The 25,045-nt window shown below is 35.9% G+C and overlaps 3 protein-coding genes and 1 long non-coding RNA gene across 4 annotated transcripts; 2 read left to right on the top strand and 2 right to left on the bottom strand.

Moving 5' to 3' along the window:
• Nucleotides 1-205: 205 nt before the first annotated feature.
• LOC144576005 (agamous-like MADS-box protein AGL80) lies at nt 206-643 on the bottom strand. Its single transcript, XM_078326277.1, has one exon. The coding sequence runs from the start codon at nt 641-643 to the stop codon at nt 206-208; it is 438 nt and encodes a 145-aa protein (XP_078182403.1).
• Nucleotides 644-4,557: 3,914 nt separating this feature from the next.
• Nucleotides 4,558-5,208, top strand: LOC144576004 (agamous-like MADS-box protein AGL80). Its single transcript, XM_078326275.1, has one exon. It carries the CDS (start codon nt 4,558-4,560, stop codon nt 5,206-5,208), a length of 651 nt encoding a protein of 216 aa, XP_078182401.1.
• Nucleotides 5,209-8,425: 3,217 nt separating this feature from the next.
• LOC144575762 (uncharacterized) lies at nt 8,426-9,567 on the top strand. The gene is made up of 2 exons (XR_013518521.1): nt 8,426-8,632; nt 8,882-9,567. It is a non-coding gene; the product is annotated as an uncharacterized LOC144575762 (long non-coding RNA).
• Nucleotides 9,568-22,978: 13,411 nt separating this feature from the next.
• Nucleotides 22,979-25,045, bottom strand: LOC144575961 (gallate 1-beta-glucosyltransferase 84A24-like). The gene is made up of 2 exons (XM_078326232.1): nt 24,603-25,045; nt 22,979-24,185 (listed from the first exon to the last, which is right to left on the bottom strand). The coding sequence occupies exons 1-2, from the start codon at nt 24,951-24,953 to the stop codon at nt 23,127-23,129; spliced, it is 1,410 nt and encodes a 469-aa protein (XP_078182358.1). The 5' UTR covers nt 24,954-25,045; the 3' UTR covers nt 22,979-23,126.

Raw genomic sequence — 25,045 nt, 5'->3', positions numbered from 1 at the left:
TATAAGGGATGTAAATGCCCTAGTATATTGCCTTATAGAGGTATAACTAGAGTGATCCAAACACCTACAATTGGAGTGTTGTATAAGGATTGTAAATGCCCTATTATCTTGCTATATAGAGACACTACAAGAGTGCTTGAAACACTTTCAATTGGAGTGTTGTATTAAGGTTGTAAATGCCATATTATCTTGCCATATAAAGACACTACAAGAGGGAGGGAAGGGAGGGAAGGGATGACCCTAAGTGTGGCCATATTATCTTGCCATATAAAGACACTACAAGATAATATGGGTTTACGCTTACCTCCAACTTAGGGTCATCACTTGCACGTGTGGCCACCTTGTCCCTCAAATTTCCAACCCGCTCCTGCATAAATGCCAAGTGGTTGTTCATTTTGCGGGTGCACTCAACCTCGGGCATGCTATTAAATGTTCTGAGGATGCGTCTCGCATCCTGTGGTTGCGGCCATACAGCTTGTGGAGTGGCTTCTCCGGGGCTATAAACTATTCCACATGTATCAACTCCACATAGCACGCTGAGCTCCTCAACCTTCTTTAATAGGCCAGATAGCCTTTTCTTCAGGGTGACCCGACGTAGGGCATTATTAGAAATATATTGTAGCTTGATCTTATTTCTAGCCATTATTATTGCCTTTTATTTTTCTTACTTAGGCTGGGCGTTTAGAGAAAGGTGTGAGTTTCTAGCTGGAGAGGATAGTGACCTAATTATAGAGAAAAAAAAATTAGGGTATAGGGGAGAGAAAAACAGGAAAAAATCATGGGAATAAAAATTATATTTTCAAAACAACATAATCTTAATCCTTATACAAAGCTTGCACGGTTTTAGACTTGTAGGCGCACCTTGTTTCTCTTCCGGAAAACTTTGTTCTAACTTAATTACATTATGGATATGTACAATGTATACATACTAATGGAAAGGGTTTGCTGCATAAATGCGCGGTGATATGGATATTAATGTTGTATGTAAAGTTCATTCTCTCTCCTCCATGAATCACCAAATCTTTCCAACAATTTTTATTTTCGTTAATTTGTTTAATTGGTTGGTTTAGCATTATTTTTATTAACATAATTATCTACAATATATCTCATTATTCTTTGATAATGAACCCGCATAGTTGTCATGTTTTTTTTACGTCGTATTGTGGATTTTAATCAACATCCAAACTAAAGGAATACACTAATAATATCATGTTGTTAAAATAACTCATAAGAATGTCAAAAAAATGTTAATTTTACAATGAATTGTCAAAAATTAAATCACAAACTGGTATGAATTTAGGACTTCGGGCTCTTCAAACGAATATTCAACCTTAAAAAAATGTATAATCGACATGCAAATACGGCCATTAATTCTTCGAGAATCATATAGCATGCTATTATTTGTTATAATTTGTTTCGTTTAACGTATTGTTAAAAAGTATTGTGAGAACATAATCTCTATGTAAAGACGTACGTTGGGAACTTACTATGTTGACCAAGTATTAAAGCAAGTCTCAACTATTTTGTTAACTCGATCAACAAATTAAAAACATTTTACAGAGTGTAGATGATTGAATTTGTAATGAATATTTGGTCAATTTTTCTAAATATGCAAGGAATATATATGATTCGCGTATAATATTTCAATCTTCTGTAATTTGTTACCTTTGATTGTAATATTTAGAGAAAACATTGAATCAGCGTGTATATCAGACGGGGGAAGTACCGAGATATCATGAATTAGTAATATATACTAACTAAGCAATTAAGAACAATAAGTATGACAAATCGCACAATCATTGAAAACAAAAACCTTGTCAATTTTTCCTGCAAGGGTGTGAGTTGAGAATGTTGGCCTTTTTCAAGAAAGAATATCGAAATATCAAAATCTGTCGTACTTAAATGCAAATAACAGCGGTTTGAACAAAATGTCCTAACCTAGACTGTACTGTACTGGTTTAGTATTACCTAGCAACAGAATTAAAAGTACATTTTGAAAATTTAATTAACAGTTGTCATATATATATATATATATATACTGAGTAAATGCCAAAATATATACGTTGTTCTTAGTGAATTCAAAAATACAATTCATTGTACATGAGAGATTAGACAGCTAGCATGCTTCTAATAACGATGAATTTGGTTCTGGTAATGTACTGAGTCCTGAATTCTGGATTCATGCAACACACATACTATTATGGGAAACTATTATATATATTTAGCAATCATTTATTCTCCAGCTTGAGATGAGATTTGGATACATTAATTGTCTCTTAGGGTATATATCATAGATAAAACGACAGGTTTATTTCAATCGTTTCAATTCAATTACATTCTGTTTTTTATTAAAGGTTGGGAGTACGTAATTCAATTACATTCATCCTTCCTATGCATACCTTTTGAGATAGTACATAATTTGCCTTTCAAAGCAGATTCAACGTCAATAACACAAGATATGATTGCAATAATTCAATAAGAAAATGGATACATTTTGATGTGCAAAAGACCATAAATAAATCATTGATTTATCAATTCAAATGATATATTTTTCTTAGAATTTTGATTTGACAATATTGTATAATACTGAAATATACTCAGTACATCAAAACCTCAATACAAATAATGTGTTGTCCGCTGTTTAACATTACAATACACAAATTAATATCATGCAAAGAAATTAGAAATTAAAGTTTGCCAAGCATCTGGTCCGGCCTGCCATCTATCATGACCAATATTCCCGCTATCCCCACAACAGTACAAGGCTCCAAACCCCGTCTGTTCTATCGCCACCGGCCACCACTAGTCCATGAAATGTATGGTAGAGATCACTTTGCATCATTTGTGTGAGATACTTGTTAGTATATATAGTCGTTGATGCTATGTTGCTCTTGTTATTTGTGACAAGTTCAGAAATTGAATTGCAATAGAATATATGTCAATTATGGCCTTCACAATTGAAGAAAAAAGAACAATTTGTTCTGGCAGTTTTTAAAAGCAAACTCAACAAATGGTGATTGATGAATTACTACTACAGATGGTGATTGAATTGTGCAACAAATATCAATTGGAATTGATGCATATCAATAGATCAATGGATATTGATCAGAAAGTCCAGTAGAATATGGTTTTAAAGAAATCACTGTATATTTTAAAATAAATACTAGAACACGTACTATAGACAACAAAATAACTTGATGTTCATACGTATATATGCATGACAGCTGATAATTAAATTCAAGCTTAGGAAAGTATATATGCATAACAGCTGATAATTATTATTTTATTTTTTTGAAGGTCAGCTAATCTAAGTTAGAAATTTTCGTTCAAACCGGTACTACGTACACGTTTCGATATTCTTTCTTGAAAAAACCAATATTCTCAGCTCACACCCTAGTACAAAAAATTGATAAGGTTTTCATTTTTCAATGATCATGCGAATATTGCGTCATACTTGTGCTGGTGATTCTGGCAAAAAAAAATGCAAAAAAGGAAAAGTTGATTTCTGCTATTTAATCACTAATTATTTTGGTTGTATTAGTTTTCACGTCTTATCTAGATGTCAGGAAAAGCTTCCTACTTCGAAACTGTTGATCGAAAGAATATTGTCAACCGTTACTCTTAATTAAAAAAATTCAGTACTGCTTCCCAAATTTGGATGAAAATATGAATAAATGACTTGAAGCAGAAAACATGCCACATGCATAGTCTGAAATTTTCTCTTTTTCTGTTAATTGCTTAGTTAGTATATTACCATCTGATCAATACTTCCTCCGTCTGGTTATACACGCTGATTAAATCTGGTTTCTCTATATATTAAAATCAAAGGTAACAAATTACAGAAGATTCAAATATTCTTTATACGTGAATCATATTTAAGAAAAAATACCAAAAATCCATTACAAATTCAGTCATATACACTCTCTAAAATGCTTTAATACTTGGTCGACATAGTAATTAAGTTCCCAACGTACGTACGTCCTTCAAATAGAGGGTATTGTCTATTTAAAAAGTAAGTTCCATGTGTGATGTATTATTATGACAACATTAATGTAATATTAACATTCTTTTGACAATCTTCTGGTATTTTTAACAACATGATGCCAATAGTATATTCCTCTAGTTTGGATTGCTGGGTGAAATCCACACTACGATGTAAAACCCATGATCACTATATGTGGGTGCATTATCAAAGCATAATTAGATAAATATGTTAATTAAAAATAATGCTAAACCAACCAATAAAAAAATATTAACGAAAAATAGATTGTTGGAAAATATGGTGATTCGTGGAGTAGATTGATATGAAGTTTACATTAGTATCCATATATATCACCGCGTAATTATGCAGCAAACTTTTTTCCATTATTTCATACATTGTACATATCCATAATATTATTTCGTATATTGTACATATACATTGTACATTGTCCTGTTTTCTATACTCTATACCCTACTTATTTTAATTTTCTATAAATAGGTTACTATCCTCTCCTAGAAACTCTCACCTTTCTGTAAGAAAGAAAAAATCAAAGAAAGAAGAAAAAAAAGGCAATAATGGCTAGAAATAAGGTCAAGCTACAATATATTTCCAATGATGCTCTACGTCGGGCCACCCTAAAGAAAAGACGTCGCGGCCTATTAAAGAAGGTCCAGGAGCTCGGCGTGCTATGCGGGGTTGATGTGTGCGGAATAATTTATAGCCCTGAAGAAGCCGCTCCACAAGTATGGCCGCAACCACAGGATTCGAGACGCATCCTCAGAACATTTAATAGCCTGCCGCAGCTCGAGCGCACCCGCAAAATGACCAACCAATTGGCATTTATGCAGGAGCGGGTTGCCAAGTTGAGGGACAAGGTGGCCACACGTCAAAGTGAGGACGCCAACCTCGAGGTACGTGTAACACTTAATGAGGGCTTCTTGGGAAGTGACTTTTTTGAGGTGTCTGTATATGACTTATGGGCCGCAGGCTATGCCTTGGATGACTTGATCTCCAAGGTATATGGAAGGATCTGCACAGTGGGACCTGTTGCTGCACCAGCTGCTATTGCACCCGCAGTACCAACAGCACCAGCTATTGGAGAAGCAGGAGCTTCTACTCAGGTACTTCGCCGCGGTGACAACGGTGAATTTTTTGTGAAAGAGATGGGTGAGTGTGGGAGTAGCAGTGATGGAACGGAAGACAACTGTACATGCTTTGATAAGTGATGTGTTTCTCGTTGGTTGAAGGTGTTTCTGGGTCTGGTTAGGATGTGTTTCATGGTTTCTGTTGTGTCTTTTTCAATTAAATAGTTGTTTTTTAATTTTTATTTTTATTGCAATAGGTAAATTTGGTTTGGAAGACAGAATTGGAGTTTGTCTTTCCAAAACATTTTGAAGACAGTGGAGGATACTGTCTTTCTGTGTCTCTTGAAGTTTATGTCAACCCATCCAATATATTAGGAGGGTTGATTAAGTTTTAATTAGATTATTGTTGTATTAGTCCATGTTGTTGAGTCCTTATTATTTGAGTGTGAGATTGTTGTATTTTCTTTGATCTGTTCTGCTTCATTATTTTTTTCCCAACAAAATCAGTATATCTTTTTGTTGGCACTCTGATTTAGCTGATTCCATGTATTTAATACTGAGACACTAAATTAAAAAAATATATATATGCAACAAGATTCAAAGTACTGGTGGATTGTATATTAAATACTTGATGATATGCTAAAAATTTGTGTAGTGAAAGAGATTAAAACTTAAGCCTCTATGTTTTTTGGGAAAAGGAAAAGGAAAAAATAAAAAACAATATGAGAACCATGTTTAAATAAAATACAAGTCAATTAATTGTTACATGCATCATGCTAGGTTCCAAAATGGCAAAACTGTAACCATATAATCATATATTATTGTAAATGTTCATTGTTACAAACTTACAATGAATAATTAATTTTCCACAAAAGTTGAGGACCAGTTTTTCAAGATCTAAGAACAATATACGGCAGCATCAACATTATATACTTGAAAGCCACCTTTGAGCACTGAGCACTCGTATAAAAAATTTACAAGACGTAACAAGACAACGTTGTTATTTGTTGCCATGATCGGTCACTCAGAAAATACAAACCAGATTAATACACTTCACAATTTTTGGGCCTTGCTTAATACTTAACGTGATCAAAATGAATGCTAGTGACTTAAAGAAGTCAAAATTCATTATCAAAATAGTTTCCGTGGCTGCAATTCGGTTTTAGGTAAAAGAGTTTTTCTTGTAGACTTGCAAGGGTTTTATTATCCACTTAAGGTTGCGTGCTGACATATCAGTGTATGTGGTCTCTGATACGCACGTCATGGCACGGATATGGTCCCCGATACACACGTATACGCACCGATACGGAAAAAAAAAAAAAAACCATTCTGATACACTTGATCTTAGCCAAAAGGCCTAGAAATGAACAAGTTTCAACGGTGTTATGCATGAATTATCTTATGGTGTGTTTGGGTGCCAAGGAATAGTAGGGTCAATAGGGTTAGTGATTATTCCAAATTCGGTTTAGCAACTATTCCATGTTTGGGTGAAAAAATAGCTATTCTCAACACTCATGGGTTGGCTCGAGTTAGCTGCTATCTGCTAACCCATTGAAATGTTAGTTTAGCGGCTATTCCGAATTCAGAGTTAGCACGACATTTTCACTAACCTCACTCTCAATCCAAACGTACTGTATAACAACTCCCAAAGTTCCAGCAGAGGTGTGTGGGACTAAGCATTCCGACCTTTCGCTTCTAAACAAACTGACCGCTTCTCTCTGTAAATTAAATGGGCCTTTGAGGTAATACATCCAGATATACAATTAGTGTTTCTTTTTTATTCTTCCTTTACTATTAAGGCCCAATTACTACACATGCTTAGTCCAATTGAAGGCCCATTTTAACTTATTTCACCATATCGTCAATTTTTGTCCATTTTAAACTCTGGTTGGTTCGTTCAGACAACCGTCAACAGGCATCGACCCCATAAAAGTATTGAATTAAAAAATATAATTAAAAAAATAAAAAGATAATATATATAATTACCGTATTGTATTCTAGATTAACCAAAATTCCTATATTAATGTATCCGATACAATACCTATATACTCGTATCTATGCAACATAAATTATCGGAGTGGAGGCGTTTGGAGAGTCCGTATCCGGTATCCTCTTGAAATATCTCAAACTTTTGATGAGTGATTTAAAGCAAGTCAAATTTTATTCGGTGTCTATTTGAAATGGTGGGCCACTATTTATATGTTTTGAGATTCGTGAAGAGAGGATTTGAATAGTTCAGATTTTTCACAATGGGGATACTTCCTTTTTTAGAGAAAAAGTGTTATAGGGATATAAAATAAACAATATTCTATCTTTTATTTTCTTTTTTTGAAAAATAGACGATTTTTTTTTCCGTGCCTATATAATAAAGAAGGGCTATTTAATGTAGGCTAGAATTTTATGATGCGATATTCAATTGAGATCATAATATATTGACTTGTCAAATTGCTATAAGATGACTTTTTTTATATATGATCTGGTACAAAATGGATAATTGGAATGTAAAAATGGTATAAATAATTAACTTGAAGATAATTTATTATTTAACTAATAAAAGCTCCGTGTAGATAAGTCATGACGTCAATTTGTATCATATATCATGTTGCCTCAGTTACGTTTAAATGTTTAATATAATTATTATTTATTAAATAACACCGATACACTCTAACACTTTTACATGCTATTTTCGAAAATTAAACATTTCTCTCTGCACTGAGTCAATAATTGTGGTTAGATATATCTTTTACATGCCAGTGACTGTGATTTGAGAGCCTTCGTCATGGATGCTAAAAAAAAGCTTTTGTCATGATGTTCGACAAAAATGAATAACAAAATGATTTGATCATAAAAAAATAAAAAATTATACAAACACAAAATTTGGTGACTTTCCGAACATTACAGTTTTGTTTCCCTCATTCTTTTCACATCGCGTATTAGTTTGATTCTTAATCATTTACAAGCTACACTATGACCTGTCTATGGTAAAAAAACGTCCATTTAGACTGATTAATCAGCCGATTAGTTGTTGGCGGTGACCAAACTGTTATTCTCAATTAATCACTTGACGATACTTTGTTTGTCCGGCGACCGCATACCGTTATTTACAACAATGGTCTATGCTCGTCACAAGATTCTCATACTCACAAGATTATTCTGATGGGTCGACGAACTGTGTGGATTGAATAAACACCGCGAATGTTTTGAGTGGACCAACACTTTCGAGTTTACATTGACTGAATCAAATATTTTCATATTTTACGGTTTAAATTTGATTGTGCGATTGACAGTAATTGAAAGGGAAGTATCGTGCAAAATAAGCAACTCATCAAAACTCATTGTCCACAGAATAGGAGGTAGAAGTCGGGCAACAGTCGATCTGAAATGGACCACTGAAGAAAACCAAAGAATTAGTCTTACATATGGAAAACTACAGCACCTGCTCTCTGTATCTCTCTCTCTAAATTGAAGCTTTGCAGGTTGGGAACTTGCAATAGATGTGAACCAGAACAGGAAAAAAAACACAACGACCATAAGAGAGATGATGAAAAGAGTGCATCGTTCAATGGTAACACTAACAATATTCTGCCTTTTGTATCTTCTCTTCTTCTGCGTATTATCAGCCATGGCCGAAGATGTTGATAATCTAATTTCTTTCAAGAATTCTCTCTCAAATCCTAATTTGTTATCCAACTGGAACCGTGATGAACCATAATTTAATGCATTATTTGACATACAGTTGAGCTCAAAATTTATCCTAATTATCATGATTTATTGTATTTTATTTATCATTTCGTTCATTTTTAATTAATGTTAGTCGAGACACAAGATACTGCGCAAGTTGTTAATTATTGCATAATTGGAGCACGAAACCGCGCGATCTGCATGTGCACAAAAGATCAAGAATATCAAGCCGAATAAAGAAACTAATGGATCTATGATTTTGCTGCCAACTAATGCATTTCATATTTGGTTGCCACATCAATTCTTACCAATTAATTCAATTAAGGCATTTCTGATTGGTGACCGAGATTTGGCAGGGGCTATTAATTAGAGGTTGATTTAATTATGGCAGATTGGTGCATTTATCTCTTATGGCAAATTAAGGCAATTGGATTGCTGGGCATATGGCGAATTGATTTTCTTACCAAAGTTTTCATGGGATGAGAGTAGGATATATATTCGGCTCTGCCAAATTAGAGGGACTATCTTTACTTTAGCATTTTTATTTTACACTTTGAATAATTGAGATAATTTGGCCAGAGGCAAAATTGAAGAAGGGGAGTTCGGCCAAAGGCAAAGTGAAGGAAGCTAGAGCCGTGTTTGATTTAAGGGAGTCTTTATTCTTATTTTTCTTTTATTTTTCTGATTTTAATGGAATCAAATATGACTTGTGCTTGTGTTGAAAGTATGCTTGGCTAAATATTTTATCTAGGAATATGGGAGTAACTTGATATTTTTGTTATGTTAATTTAGTTGTTTGAATTTTATTTGTGGTTGTGATGTTGATTTGTTTATGAATGCTTGAATGGTTTGTTTAGTTATTTCTTATTTTATTAAGGGATCTGCTAATAATAAATTGAGACCGAAAGGAGAAATTTATATTAGAAGTACTTTTTAAAATAGCGATAGTTATGCAAACAATATTAGATGAATTTGTTGATGGACCGAAAGGAGAAATTGAATTGCTAGAACAACATAAACAAACTTAAGTACTCGGAGCTATGAAAGTAGTCCAAAAGACTTTTGGGGAAAACACGGGTTATCAAATAGCTTAATGGATTTAGATTAAAACCGGTAAGCCACGGACGTAGGAGACCTATTTAATCTAGATACGGTGCGAAGCCGCGAAAGTGGATAAACATCTACCTTAGGATAACACCCCCTCAATAATTGCAACCCAAATATTATAAAAACAATTAGAAATACATAATTAAAAGTATCATAGTGAAACCATAATCCTAGATATTCATTCCCTCTGATTTTTCTCATCATTTACTGTTTCTGGAGTTCAATCTGCATTCTGTTGCATTCAGATAATTCAATCTGCATTCTGTCTGGAATTCAGGCTGAGGTTCTGGAATTTAGTCTGCATTAGTTTATAATTCATCCTGCACTTAGTTAATTCATCCAGCATTTTTATAATTCAATTTATAAAAAATCACTCAATATTTGCTTGTCTAGATTATTGAAAACCGGTAAACCAGTACTTGCAATACCTCTCTATGGTTCGATACCCAAATTACTAAACGATAAGGTCATGCGTTTGTGACCGAATTGTATTGGGATTAGGGATTAAATTGATAAGCTACCAAAATCACATCAAACCGCATGCATGGAGTATGTGAATTTCAAGGCGTAACATGTAAAGGAAGTCATGTGTCCTCTCTGACAATTCGAGGGCTGTCACTCCAAGCAGACTTTAGTTCAGTCTTAGCTCACATCCTCTCTCCTGGAAACCTAGAAATGATCTCTCTCCATTTTACCAATCTCACTGGATCCATCTCAGCCCTTGCAAATTGCACCATACGACTCAAAGAACTGGATCTATCCAGAAACAGCCTTAGAGGCTTTCTTTATGATACAACTCTCCAATAACTATATTGGCCAGTCCTACAATCATACCTCTCCAGTTCTCTGCGGCTTGAAGATGCTTTATCTCTCCTATAACAAGATTACAACCAACAAAGATCTCCAGTTCTTATTTTCTAAGCTCGGCTTACTGAATCATCTGGACCTCGCTCACAACAATATACAAGGCGCAATACCAAAGATTACCCATTGCACTTTCTTGCAATTTCTTGACCTGTCCTTCAATGAACTCTCTAGTACAGTACCAGCCGGTACGTTCTCGAGTTGCCTCAATTTAACTTATCTAAACCTCTCATCCAACCATTTTACCGGTAAGGCCCCACCCGATATAGAGGCATGCATGAATATCAACACGCTGAGCCTCTCCAACAATAATTTTTCTAGTGTATCCCCCATCTTGTCCATGGTTGCCATACCGAGACTCCAGGTTCTAGAGTTGGCATTAAATAACTTCAATGGTAGTTTACCCAAATCTATTCTAAAATTTACAAGTCTCAAGTTATTGGATCTTAGTGCAAATAGCTTATCAGGCTCAATACCCCGATCTTTGTGCACTGGGAGTGCCTTTAGATTAGAAGTGTTATACTTACAGGATAACTATTTTACTGGGTATATACCTTATTCACTTTGCAACTGTACCAACTTAGTCTCACTTGATCTGAGCTTGAACTTGCTTTCTGGGTCCATACCTAAATCTCTAGGATCCCTAATAAGCCGAAATTGTATCTATTGAAACCTAGGGTTTGTTATGTAAATTAAGCCAAGTTTTGTTGCAATTAGGTTTGATTAGGTTAGAAATGTCCAAAAGTTCAAGTTACTGCCCTAGTTATGTTTATCTTGCAAGTAATCAAGTGTTTGGAGCTTAACAGAGCAAAACGGGTGATTTGTAGCAAGTCAGCATGAAGTTGGAGCAGTTTCACTTTCATTGCGGTCCGAAATGATTTCATTGCGGCCCGAAATCAACCCAGCAAATTTCCAGGTTTCAGATGGCTTTCCTGGACTCTCATTTGCAGTCTGCAATAGGTTTTATTGCGGCCCGCAATGAGTTTACAGTTTCTGCACGACAAAGGGTTAACTGCCTGCACTCATTGCGACCCGCAATAAGGCGGTTCCAGAGCCCGAATTTGCTATTTTTAGGGATTTATTTATGGGCTCCGCTGGGCCATATAAAAGGAGACCTGTAGAATAGATTAAGGACGGTTTTTTTAGAAAGAAGGAAGAAGAGAACATCATTTTCATCGATCGGTTTTATTATTTTCTTTCCTTTGGAACTCTTTTACTTGTTTATTCCATTTGTGCTTTAGCCATGAACGGCTAAAAGTCTTTCTAGGGTTAATTAGGGCTGTACTTGAAACTTTTGTTATGATTTAGTTGCTTTTATCTCATATCTTCTTGTTCTTTGTTATGACCAATTCTTTATTTTATTTGAGTGTGAAGACTTAGTTGAAATCGCATGAAATCTTAGGATTTTGTATTTGCAATTGAGAAATTGAATATTAGGTCCAGACCATAAAGAATTGGGTATTTGATAGGCTAAGTACCGAGAGGTGACGCTTGTCTTATACGGGCTTCACCCAATAGTTTAGAAAATTGTGCCAAGTACCGAGAGGTGAAAGATAGCTTTCTAGATTAATTGGGACAATAAAGAACTTAATGACTTTAGATTAGCGTAGCTAAGTACCGAGAGGTGACGTTTATTCTAATTTAAAGATGGTATTAATATAGATATATCACTTTGTACCTACAACATCCAACTGTGCATTCATAAATATAAGAACAAATTTAACAAACCAATTAATCATAACACTAGTAGATAGCAACCCTAAGAAACCCTAATTTCTCATACTTGTTAAAAATCAGATTTCGCTTTCAGATTTTAGTTTAATTCAGTTTAATCGCAATCAAACCAACCTTTTGAACAAACAAAAATCTTTTTTTATTTTCTTTTACTAAATTAAATTGTTAGGTTAGATTTGATATTCCAACTTATCCCTATGGAGACGATCCTTAAGTACTACTTGATAAGGTTGTATACTTGCAACCGGATTGAGTGCAATTTAGGATTTATTACTTGTATTACAATCAACACATCACCCTCTCCAACTTTAAGGATCTTATAATGTGGCAGAATAATTTGCATGGTGAGATACCAGCTGAGTTGTCATCCCTCAAGTTACTCAAAAATCTACTTTTGGACTACAATAATCTAACAGGTGCAATACCTGATCAGGTCGATGCCCATTTGGATTGGTAAGCTAGAAAAGCTTGTGCTTTTATATTGAGTATTTTGTAGATAGGGAATTGCGATTATTTTATACTTTTTATGCCTTTAAATTTATAAACCTAAATACTCAAAGAAAGGTTAGTTGCAAGCGCACAACCTATCATTCTAGTACTTTGGGTATCGATCCACAAGGAAATCGGGAAATACTAATCTTTAACTCTATCGATTCGTTTCAGATTTGTGAAAGAAAGTAAAATTAAATGGGGAGTTTTTTTCTAACAATCCTAAGGTTTTGGGTTCAATACCCAAGAAGAGGAGGTTTAAAACAATAAAAGTAAAAAAGGAAAGTAAAATCGAATCTTGGTTGCTTTCAAGAATTGGAAGATCTAGGGGCATTTGGTCTACAGTCCTTTGTTAATTATATCTATTCGGTATTTGTTTAAGTTCATGTATGATTTGATGAGGTTTCTAACCTAATATGTCATTAAGGGTCACTTTCGTGAATTAATAACGTGTCTAAGTAATTCGGACTTCACGATTAGGTCCTTCACCCTAGCTACCTAGACCATAAGCTCTTGTTAGTCTCTCATCTCCTCAAATATTGGTACTTCACAATTAAGTCCATCATACCAATACCCGATTCGATTTTAGATGTCCTAATTAGGGTTTGGCTTCACGGTTAGGTCATTCACCAAGTTCCTAACCTTAATTTCTATAGTTCCGGCTTAGATTAAATTGGTTACAATCTTAATCTAAACCTAAAGTATTTGCATTCATAATTTGGTACTATCCTATTGATCACAGTCAATTTTGGTTCTTTCGAATCCAAAACGGGATACAACAATTCAAGTACTAATTATGTAATTAACGCAAATGATAAATCACAGAAATTAACATCAAATCCCATAAAACAATCATAACAAAAACAAATATCCGAATAAAATAGAATTAAACAAGTTCATGTATTGACCTAAACCCCTAGAGAGGAAAACTAGCCTCTCATGGAGATGCAAGAATTCAACAAAAGATTCATTACAAAGATTGGCTAAAATAAAGAGAAATTAAATAGAGAAATATATTACACCCTTATCTAGATGAATAACCCTTATTCTTGCCTTCTTCTTGAAATCTTCTTCTTCCTCCTCCTTGAATTGCTTCCTTGATTACAGAATTTTACGCTAAGTATTGGTGAAGAAGAGATTTTGAGAGATGAAATTGATCTTTGCGAAGAGATGCCTTAAATGGAGAATGAACTCCCTTTTTTATAGCCAAAGACTATGTCCAATTAAGAGGCTAGGAAGTGGAGTTAGTGGGTGCTATATTTGGATTGTTTCCCAGGATTGCCTTGTCCACATTTGGCTATCAAAACTCGTCCTTGGTGCGCCAAAAATAGAAACCGTGTTGAAAACGTGTAATTTTGGCTTTCTGCGAGTTTAGTGCATCCGACTGACTCCAAATTTCCTTTTTTAGTTTCTCATGCTATAGAACTTCTTTCTAGCTTTCCAAAAAGTGGTCTTATGCCCAAAACGGAGTTACGAGTCAAAAGTTATGGCTATTTTAAGTTCAGACTCCAGTTATGCGTTCTACTACAGTGCGGCCAGGCCACCCGCACTGGGCTCGGTTTTTCCTGTGCGTCCAGATTTCGGCCGCATCGTAATCCATGCGTCCGCACGGATTTTGATGAATATCTTATTATACCTTTTTAAAATTGGCGCGCATCCAGAAATCCATCTAAGTACTTAGTGCAGCTGTATCGTAAACCGTGCGTTTGCACTGAGCATTTTTCTTCGTTTTTCTTCATTTTCTGCAAATTAAAATCAAACAAACGCAGTAACTTGATCCTAGGTATATTCTATTCACTTTATATTCAAAATACAAGATATTTGATATTATTTTGTGATAAAAATCAGATCGAATATGTATATAATTTAGGCCTATCATTTTAATACTTGGAAATAATTCCTTCACTGGGTCGATACCACTAGGGCTTGGTGACTGTAAGAGCCTGGGATATTTAGATTTGAGCAGCAACCAACTCAATGGGGCTATTCCACCTGCTTTGGCAAAACAATCCAATGAACTTGCGGCAGATATTGCAGGAGATGATCGCCCATTTTTTAGCAAGATAACTAATGATGATAGACTATGCCATCATATGAATATCTTTCTAAAGTTTGATAGGATTCGGTATAATGACATGTTGCGTGTGCCAAGTATAAGTTATACGGCTCGTATTAGCAGAACTAATTCGTCTATCCTTAGAACTAGAAAAATTACGTTAGCAGAACTAATTCGTATTAGGGAGAGGATGTCTCTATCCTTACATAACTCAAGCATGAGTTTCCTGGGTGTGCGCAACTCATCTATTATCTCCTCACTCGTTGCTTGAGGAGTGTCATCTATCTCCGGTTACCTGGAGTAGATCGGTGGCCGATGAGGAAGGTCCTCCTCTCTATAAAGAGGGGTTTGTATTATCTTAATTGGCTTGACCGCCACTCTGTGTTTGAACCCACCGACCATGAATGTGATTCGTTTGGGGATCCTACTTAGATCGTCAGTGGCGATAGCAACCGTCCAGCCAAAGAAGTCGACTGAGTTCCTCTGTTCCACTGTTCCAAGGAACAAGCCAAAGGAGCTAACCGCCCTTACAACTTCTTTCTCACGCCATAAATTAATGGGGACCTCCAACTCGAGCAGGACCTTGTATGCTGGGTTGATGACTGATGCAGCATGGTATGGGCTCCATTGTTGATATGTGATGCATGTTTCCCATTGTTTTGTTGGGGTAGCCTTGATGACGTGTCCGGGGACAGTCCTGCTAGTAGGATGATGAGGAATGAGTTGATGTTGAGGCCAGCAATGGAGATCTCATTAGCGGAGACTAGGTTGGATTGCAGTACAAGAGCTAGGACCTCCTCAGGTGTAAGGTCCTCTTCCCGGTTTCTTACACAGAGGATAACTCCCCTTTCTAGTTTGGTCATCTATACCCCATAGGCTTCATCTCTATCAACAAAGCATGTGATCTTCTCAGGTCTATTGTCTGGCAGCAATGAAGGGGAAGACGGGTACGGGCCAGAAAGGAGATCCTTGAAGGAAGGCTTAGTATGGGAGAGGGGAAGGGTCATGTTGTGTAGGTTGGTTGGTTTCTTTGGTTGTCCCCTGACCGGACCATCCTTAGTGCACTTGTTCCCTTGGTGACCATCCTCCCAACATCGGCCGCACTTGACCGGGTTAGGACACATGGCGTAGGTGTTGGAGTTTCGGGGTGCTATAACCAAAACCCGTTTAGGCTTAAGGGTCATGTTCGGCAACAAGGCTTTAGCTTCCTTAGAGTGGCTTTAGCTTTCTTAGTTGCTTAAGCTAGCCGAACAATAATTCCTTAGACAAGCTTAGAGCACCTTTCTTAAGCTTCCTTAGAGCAAATTCTTAAGCCAAAAAAAACATAGGCTTAGGAAAAAGTGCCTCCTTAGAGCCTTACTTTAGCATCTTTATACACTTAAGCTTCATTACTCTAAGCCTTTGTTAGCCGAACATCTCCTCCTTAGCACAGCTTAAACTCTTAAGCTGCAACACTCTAATCTTCGTTGCCGAACATGACCAAGGTGTGGAATGACCGTAGAACAAAAATTTCTACGGCCAACTTAAGCTCAGGATTAAACGGGGTATGTCAGGAAACTTTCCAAGGCGCTCCACCTTCAGTATTCCTTTGGCATCAAAACCCAATTTAATCCTTTTACAGATCTACTCCATGATTGATTTCTAAAACTTTAATCTACTTACCAATTAAATAGATTAATATAGCATATTTATACCTTGTTTCCAAATCACAGTTGGAATGCAGACCGAGCAAGTAGAGCCTCGCCAGGGAAGGAATCGACTCGGAGTATCACACGTGTGATACCTCTATCGGTTATCCACCAGGACTAACCGGAGAGCGGTTTATTTCTTCTGCCAGAAATACCGTAAATCGCGGAATTCTGCAAAACACTATTCACGGGGAAAAAGACGAAAACCCGTAAACACGAATTTTCGGTTGCTCAGTTTCATCAATATGCAAAACTGACATACCGCTAAATTCGGTAAAACATTATTCATCGATCCCTTAAATATACTCCACAACAACCCGCAAGATTATACGTCAACTACGTATAACTTTCTTTTCTCAACCGAAACACTATTTGGGAGAGAAACCGAGAAAGAGAGAAAATACCGATCCGTTTCGACACGAAACGGTATGAGTGAATTAGCGATTTTTCTCTCTACATGCACCCCTCTATTTATAGGCTTTTGAGGAGGTTCGCAAAAGATCGAAATACCCCTCAACTTATGCCTATTTACAAGATATGCCATTGAATGGATAAGGATGACATGTCATGTGGATAAGATCGATGACGTGTCATCTGGATAGGATCGATGACATGTCATGCGGATAAGCACGAATCTGAAAAGACCCGAATGCCCTCGGCCCGAACACAAATAATATTTGTATAATTATTCTGAACAATTATATATATTTTTCTGCGGTTGTTTGTTTCGGTATCGATGACGTGTCATCTGGATAGGATCGATGACATGTCATGCGGATAAGAAGAATCTGAAAAGACCCGAATGCCCTCGGCCCGAATACAAATAATATTCGTATAATTATTCTGAACAATTATATATATTTTCTTGCGGTTTGTTGTTTCGGTAATTTATACAACGTGTCCTGCACATTTATAAATTAACCGGTTAACTTTTATACAACGTGTCACACACGTTTATAAATTAACCAATGTTTTTGCTTGTTATTTTTACATAACATTTATAATTTAATTATAACACATATAATTAATTATAACCATCTTACTATTGATCATAACCAATTTATAATCAATCACAATAAGATTCTCCGATTAACTCCTATATGGTGTGACCCAATAGGATCTGTGTTATGTTGGTAAATAGAGTTAAAACTGTTTTAACTTCTATAATCATGGGTGGCATCTGGCAACACATCATGACCATCCAATTACACAGATGATGTTGTACTGTACAATATCACGATCCAGTAAACAATTTACTTGTGTCTGTTCTTCTGTCTCATAGCTATCAGATCAGTTTCAAGGTAGATGTGTGTCATCCTTGCTAACTGAATCTTTTCTTGATCTTGATCAGATTATCAAATATAATTACTCTTGTAATTATACCGCTAGCAGATAATCTAACTCTATCAAGGGGCCCAGTGATGCTATAGCTCATATAGAGATACGAGGGACAAATAGTATTCTTGATAAACTATCACTTCCTCAGCTAAGCTATACATATGGAAAAGCTACCGTTATGACTGCTTTTTACGGACAGCGGTAGATAACAATCACACATACATATTTCTCAGTGGGAACGATAAATACCTCATACTGTAGAACGTGACACTGAATGAAAACATAAATGACACGAACACAATTCTATTTAATGTTTCATTCGGTGTCTGTCAAATACCATGTTTCTAGAATATGTATCTATGTGATTAAAATGACATCTCGTGTTAGATGGTTTGTAAAACTTAACCATCTTTTAATCCACATACTAACCTTATCGCGGTAATTAGTGTTCCTGCTAATTACCTTGGTCAGTGACCTTTTAAGAGTATATATCATCTATATTATGGAGTTTCACAATTTCAGTCATGAACTCGAAATGATTCATAAATTCAATAATACTCAAGGCAACAAAATGATATTAATCATCCAATTCATGAACAAAGTTTTATGATAAATTATCGTATTATTGACTTCTAGATTATTACACTAACAGTAGGTGTGTCCTCTCTTGCAACAGCGGAAGCATCGTCCTCTCCTCTCCGGAAATGCAGTAGATGGCGGGAACCTCAGGGTGGTAGGGCTATGAGGAGAGGTGTAGTAGGAAGGGTTGGCTAGCCGTGGAGTGGTTACCGGGGTGGTTTTGGTGTTTTGAAGTGGGCAAGGAGGGGTGGTTGCTGGGGGTTGGGGGAAGGGGAAGGCAGTCACTTAGGCATAGGAGGCAGAGTAGGGAGAGTAGATCATGGTTGAGGCGGTGGGGTTCGGGGAGGTGAGGTTCTAGTGTTTTGGAAAGCTTCAGCGGTACTGAACAACTTTCTATTCGCTCTCCCTCTCCATTTTTCCCTTTACACCTTGTTTGGATGGAGAGTAGAGGAAGGGAGGGAATGGAAAGAAACAAAAACTTTCTGTTGAATCGTGTTTGGTTGTTAAAATTATATCGGAGGTGAAGGGTATAAGAGGTGAAAGGTTTAACCTTGAATCGGTTTCCCTTTCAAATTAGGGTGTAACGGATGGAAAAAAATTTTGTTACAAATATTTTTAAAAAAAATAACACAAATGCCTAACCCTATATTTTACATATATAATTCTCATACAAGATTTTTTCCTCAAACCTACAACAGTCACCGAATTTCTTATTAACCTCCTAAATTTTAGTCAACCAAACAAAAAATAAGACGGAAATGAAAGTTACATTTATTTTCTCTCATTAATCATCCAAACACGAAGAGGTTAAATATGTTAATCTTCCTTTCTATTCCATTTCATTCCCTTCTATTCTTAACCTCCTATTCCTTCCTCTACTCTCCATCCAAACATGGTGTTAAGTTCCCTCAATCAGCTTAATTTTAGGTGGGAGATATAATATGCCCGATATTTAATGCCTTGCCTTAAATGGTCCAACTACCCAAGTCCTGATGAATGCGAAAACAATTCATTTTTGAAAAGAATAGTGGTTCATTGTATCTCTTTCTGTGATAACTTTTTTAGCAAGTCACTAAATGTAGGACCCAATAAATTTTTCATTGACAAATCCGTACTGAAATCAATTGCTATACAGACCACTTCAGACAGATCAATTGTTCAATGTATGATCATTCCCCAACTACATAATCATCGGTATCGTCTGAAGTAGCTTAATTTTTGTACATCAAAACCGTCCAATCAGAATCCTGGCCAATCCGGTCCAAGATATAATGTATGGATCCTGTGTCAGAAAATATTTGACAATCCGGATCTAAACTCAAAATTTGTGTTACTATAGGGTATCTAATTATGTTCATTCCCCACTAGTGTATTGAAAACGAGCCGAACCGGGTGAATACGGGTCAAACCCGCGAGGGCAGGGGGTTGGCACGAACACGAGTTTCTCGGGTCCGCGGGTAGCTCGGGTAGGGTAGCACGGGTATATTTTCAAAAACCCTACCCTGGTCCGGCTCAACCCCCGGGTAGCACGGGTCCACGGGTTGGTTCGGGCGGGTACGGGTCCGGTCCGGACCGACTTTTTTTTTGTGCTTTTTTTGTTTCCTTTTTTCTTTTTTTCTTTTTCTATTTATGTTTTTTTTTAACCAATAAAATATAAAACAAAATTTATTTAAACTAAAATTCATTTGATATGACATGATTGCATATTTGAACTCAATAATTTTGTTATAATAAAATATAAATCAAAATTACGAATTATTTTGAAATCATAAGAAATCTAAATTAATACTTGGTTAAATAAATGTATTGTCCTTTTTTAAGTATCAATTTTGGAAACGAAAGGTATAAACATTTTTATTATCAAGTATAAACATTTTATGAGAGAAGTACAAAGATATTTGTTTGATGTAGATAAACTATGTGGATAAAGAGTATAGTTATTTGTTATCACTTCTCTATTTATTTAGTTTTCAAAATAACGGCCATTTTTATTAATATCCCTAAAAAAAATCAAAATTTTAAAAATGCCCATGTCTCCCATTTTTTTTTAAACATGCCCTGACCGCCAGAATTACGGGCAGCCCATTCCTCTAATGAGGCGCCAGCCCCTGGGGCGCCCCACTAGGCCTGTGAGGCGCCACCGCCCCAGGCACCCCATGGTATTTTCTTTTTTGTTTTTTTGTTTTTTTTAGAGATCTTAGTGTTTTGATTTGAATAATTTTGTGAAAAAAAAAGTTTTCTTATTTAGAGTGTATGCCAAAAAATAAAATATTTGATATATTTACGAAGTGATGTCGTAAATTTTTATAACTTTAATTTTTTTTTTTTAGTGAACTTTGATTTTATTTGTCATTTGGATATCACAAGTCTAAATATAACACTAATTAAGGACTTGGGCTTTATTATGGTTTTTACAATATATGTATAATATATACATATACATACACATAGACATACACATAGACATACACATATACACAGACACACATATACAAATATACATATACATATACTAGTATTTTGATTTAAATAATTTTGATCTAAACAAGATTAGAGTGTATGCCAAAAAATAAAACATTTGGATATATTTATGAAGTGGTGTCGTAAATTCATATAATATGCAATAATTTTTTTTTTTACGAAATTGATTTTCAGTGATTCGTATAAAAGTTATACAGATTCAATTAATTTTATGTATAAATATTTTCTTATAATTTTGAACGAAAATTTTAACTGAGAATTTTTATTCCCTATTATGTATGCACATATATGTTAATCAATGGATTCTTATTGGAGATGCAATATGTTGGAGACCTTTAACCAAGAGGCATCATGTCATGGATCACATGGGAGCTCCTTTTTTGGTATCTTGGATCTAATACGCCTTAGTTTGTATGAAATTTCGGTCCAAACTAGATCATAACCAAGCATTTTGGCAATTTGAGCCCAACTTGCCGAATTTTGGGCCAAACCTTGATCACATGGTTACTATATAAGTGGTAAGGACATAACTTTTATACAAACATTGTATTGGATTCAGAGGAGTATATGTTATGTTTTATCACATGGGATTGCATGTGTACAAAAGGCAATATGTATATATGTTGCATGAATTGTAATCTTCTACCTTTTTTTGTTACTAACTAATATTAAATTATAATTGTATTATGGACCAAAGCAAAAGTGTATGTGTATGTGTATACTAATATTATTTGTTAGTTGGATATCACAAGTCTAAATATAACACTAATTAAGGACTTGGCCTTTATTCATAATAGTAGTTTAGAGCTACTAAAATAGTATGTATATATATGTAGCTTTGTATATGTATATGTATATATGTGTATGTGTATGTGTATGTGTATGTGTATGTGTATGTGTATGTGTATGTGTATGTGTGTATGTTTTTGTGTGTGTGTGTGTGTATGTATATGTGTATATGTGTATATTATACATATATTATAAAAACCTTAATTAGTGTTATATTTAGACTTGTGATATCTAACTGACAAATAAAATCAAAGTGAAAAATCAAAGTTCACTGAAAAAATAAAAAATAAAAAATCATAGTTATAAAGAGTTACGACATCACTTCATAAATATATCAAATGTTTTATTTTTTGGCATTAACTCTAAACAAGAAATGTAAAATTGATTTAAAAACATTGATTTCAAACCATCTTAATAAATAATAAAAAAAATCAAAAAATGTAAAATTTGGTCTCCAAGTACATTTTAATATAGATTAAACATCTAATAGTTTGGATTTGTTGTTTAAACATCAAATACGAAGATATATATGACCTTGTAAGCACTTAGGTCGAAGTGCTACCGGTAGCAATTTAGCCATACTCTGTATATATATATCATGTCATTAATTACGAGAACGAAGCTCTCCTGCGACACAGTTTGATTGAAATTAGCATTTCCATCAGCTTCACTTGCTAGTATTTTGCAGCACAAACCACTGAAACTTAGTATTTGCATATCTACTCTTGATTAAGCTCACTGTTCGCATATGCACTTTTGTATCGTAGTAATATCAAGTGGCGATAAACATTGTACAAATAATTAATACCAATGAGTTATAAAATAAAGAAGTCAAAATACAGTCTTTTGCCTAACCAAATAATATAAATTATGACAAATTAATAAATAGTAAGGTTTCTCATAAGAAGCTACAGTTCTCTGAGATGCAAATATAACTTTGGGGTTATGTATCCAAAATTTTCTTTTCCAGGCCCAAGGTCATAGCCTCATAGGCGATAATAATTTCTCCTTTTCTCTTCTTCTTTTTTTTTTCTACTCTCAGCTGCATATTTGAATAAATTTTTACTGATTCAAAATCAAAACTCAACACAGTTCCTTTTTATGATGCCAATGAACACATTTATTTTTTATTGACCATTAACTGCACTGAAGAGATTGAACAACTGCTACTAGAAATCTCAAGAAATATTTGGTGCATATCAATAATTAACACCGATTATTTGTAGGAAACAATGGCCAAATTGATTAACTAATTAAACTTGAAGAAAGCTATGAACGCCACCGGCAGCCCTCTTCATTACCTCGTCGACAAAGGCCTGAATATTGCGATCAGATGACCCACCCTTTGCCACTGCTGTATTGGCAGTCTCCTTCCATTTCGCAGCATTTTCTTTCATCCCCTTAGCACCTGACCCATCCATTACTTCCTCAATTGCCGCATGCAAAGCATTACGCTGCACCGGCGCTTTTAGTCTTACTCCAACCTTATAAATGTCGACCAAGAACTTGGCGTCGGTTACTTGATCCCCCCATTGTGGATACGCTATGACTGGTACACCTGCTGTTAAAGTCTCCAATACCGAGTTCCAACCGCAATGTGTCAGAAAGCAACCAGTTGAGCTGTGATTTAGCACACTCTCTTGTGGGCTCCATCCTACCACCATGCCTCTTCCCTTGACCTCTTCATGGAATCCTTGTGGTAAAAGTTCACGACAGTCAGGCCTTACAACCCACAAGAACGGTCGCCCATTGGTTGTTAGCGCGTGAGCCATCTCTGCCATTTCCTCTTTGGTTAAAGTAACTATGCTGCCTAAGGAGATGTAAATTACTGAATGAGGTGCTTGTCTGTCGAGCCACTCCAAGCAGTCAGTGGCTTTAATTAGGTCGCCTCGCAGGTTAGACCCAGAGTTGTCCTCCTGTTCTACAAGGGGCCCAACCGGGATGAGTTGAGCATATTTGGAAATGGCATCGATGGCTTCTGGCTCAAGCTCGGTAAAAGAATTAACGAACACCCTCGAAGCTTTATTGATATTACGAAATTGCTCAAGGATCGCCTTGGTGAGGGATTTATAGGGGCTGGAAGGGAGAAGGAAGGATGGGATCTCCTCGGGAGTCATGGTGGGGATTCCTGGGAGGCAAACTGAGATGTTGGGGTTAGTCTCTGCCGGGAACTCACCCAAACCGTGGTGGTAGTGGTAGTAGGTGGAGAAGACGGCACATGACTGGACCCAGAGCACAGCACAAGGAATGCCCATATCTGTAGCCACATCAACCGCCCACGGGATGAACGGATTGTTGACAACATATGTTACCTGAAATCTCCACAAGTTTAATTAATTAGGCTTTATATTTAGTATAACAATATCATAGAAATAACTGTAGTGGAGCAGTTCATGACTATGATTATGCTATGAAAAGTGAGTTACGTTGGCTTGAAATAATTAGTGTGAAACTGTTAGGACCCTTAGCAGCTTCTTAAAATAATTAGTGTACGTGAAACTTTTTTTTGAAGGTAGAAAGTGAGCTTTCCTTTTTTCGTTTACCTTTTCTCTTTTTCTTGTGAATAATTATTGTACATAAACTTTTTTTTTTATCAATATATTGTTGGCCTAGGCCAACGTAACCTTGAAAAAAGAAAGAAAGTAGAAACGCTGTCTTAATTAACACGATGTATAGTTTTAACTAAAAAGTCAGCTAAATGTATAGTTTTATTTTTGACAAGTGATTACCGGTCGTCTGGCCATTGATTGTTTTCTGATCAAATCGGCAAAGGCAGCTGGACCGAGGGTATCCAGGTTGAGCATGCTCTCTTCAAGAACGTGCTTCTGGTCATTCTTATCCCAATTGAGGTTAAGGAACTCGAAACGAAGTTGGCCATTGCCGACCGGGACCCCATCATCAGCAGAGACCACATGATCAGACGAGGAGATAATTTTGTGGCCAGTGTCGGAAGTGGTGGAGAAGGTGATGAGAACGCCCTTGGCTGCGATCTGCTTCGCCAGACGGAGCAGCGGGTTGACGTGGCCTTGACCCGGGAAGGAGATCATGAGCACATGTGGCATAGGAGGCTCTGATCCCATCTTGAACTGCACGTCGTCTCTCTTTCTCTCCTCCTTAATTAATTTGCTTGGACCTCTGCTTTCTGGTTTGAGCCTTGAGGTTTTGTTTTATG

Source organism: Carex rostrata, chromosome 24 (genome assembly GCF_964058835.1).
Source record: "Carex rostrata chromosome 24, lpCarRost1.2, whole genome shotgun sequence".
NCBI classification, from domain to species: domain Eukaryota; kingdom Viridiplantae; phylum Streptophyta; class Magnoliopsida; order Poales; family Cyperaceae; genus Carex; species Carex rostrata.
Note: the sequence above shows the minus strand (reverse complement) of the source record. Positions and strands in the feature narration are given on the sequence as shown.

Excerpts from the sequence above, each read along its gene's own strand:
- LOC144576004 (XM_078326275.1), top strand. The coding sequence starts at position 4,558 with ATGGCTAGAAATAAGGTCAAGCTACAATATATTTCCAATGATGCTCTA.
- LOC144575961 (XM_078326232.1), bottom strand. The coding sequence starts at position 24,953 with ATGGGATCAGAGCCTCCTATGCCACATGTGCTCATGATCTCCTTCCCG. Across the intron at positions 24,186-24,602 it reads AATCAATGGCCAGACGACCG|GTAACATATGTTGTCAACAA; the intron begins GTAATCACTTGT and ends TGGAGATTTCAG.
- LOC144576005 (XM_078326277.1), bottom strand. The coding sequence starts at position 643 with ATGGCTAGAAATAAGATCAAGCTACAATATATTTCTAATAATGCCCTA.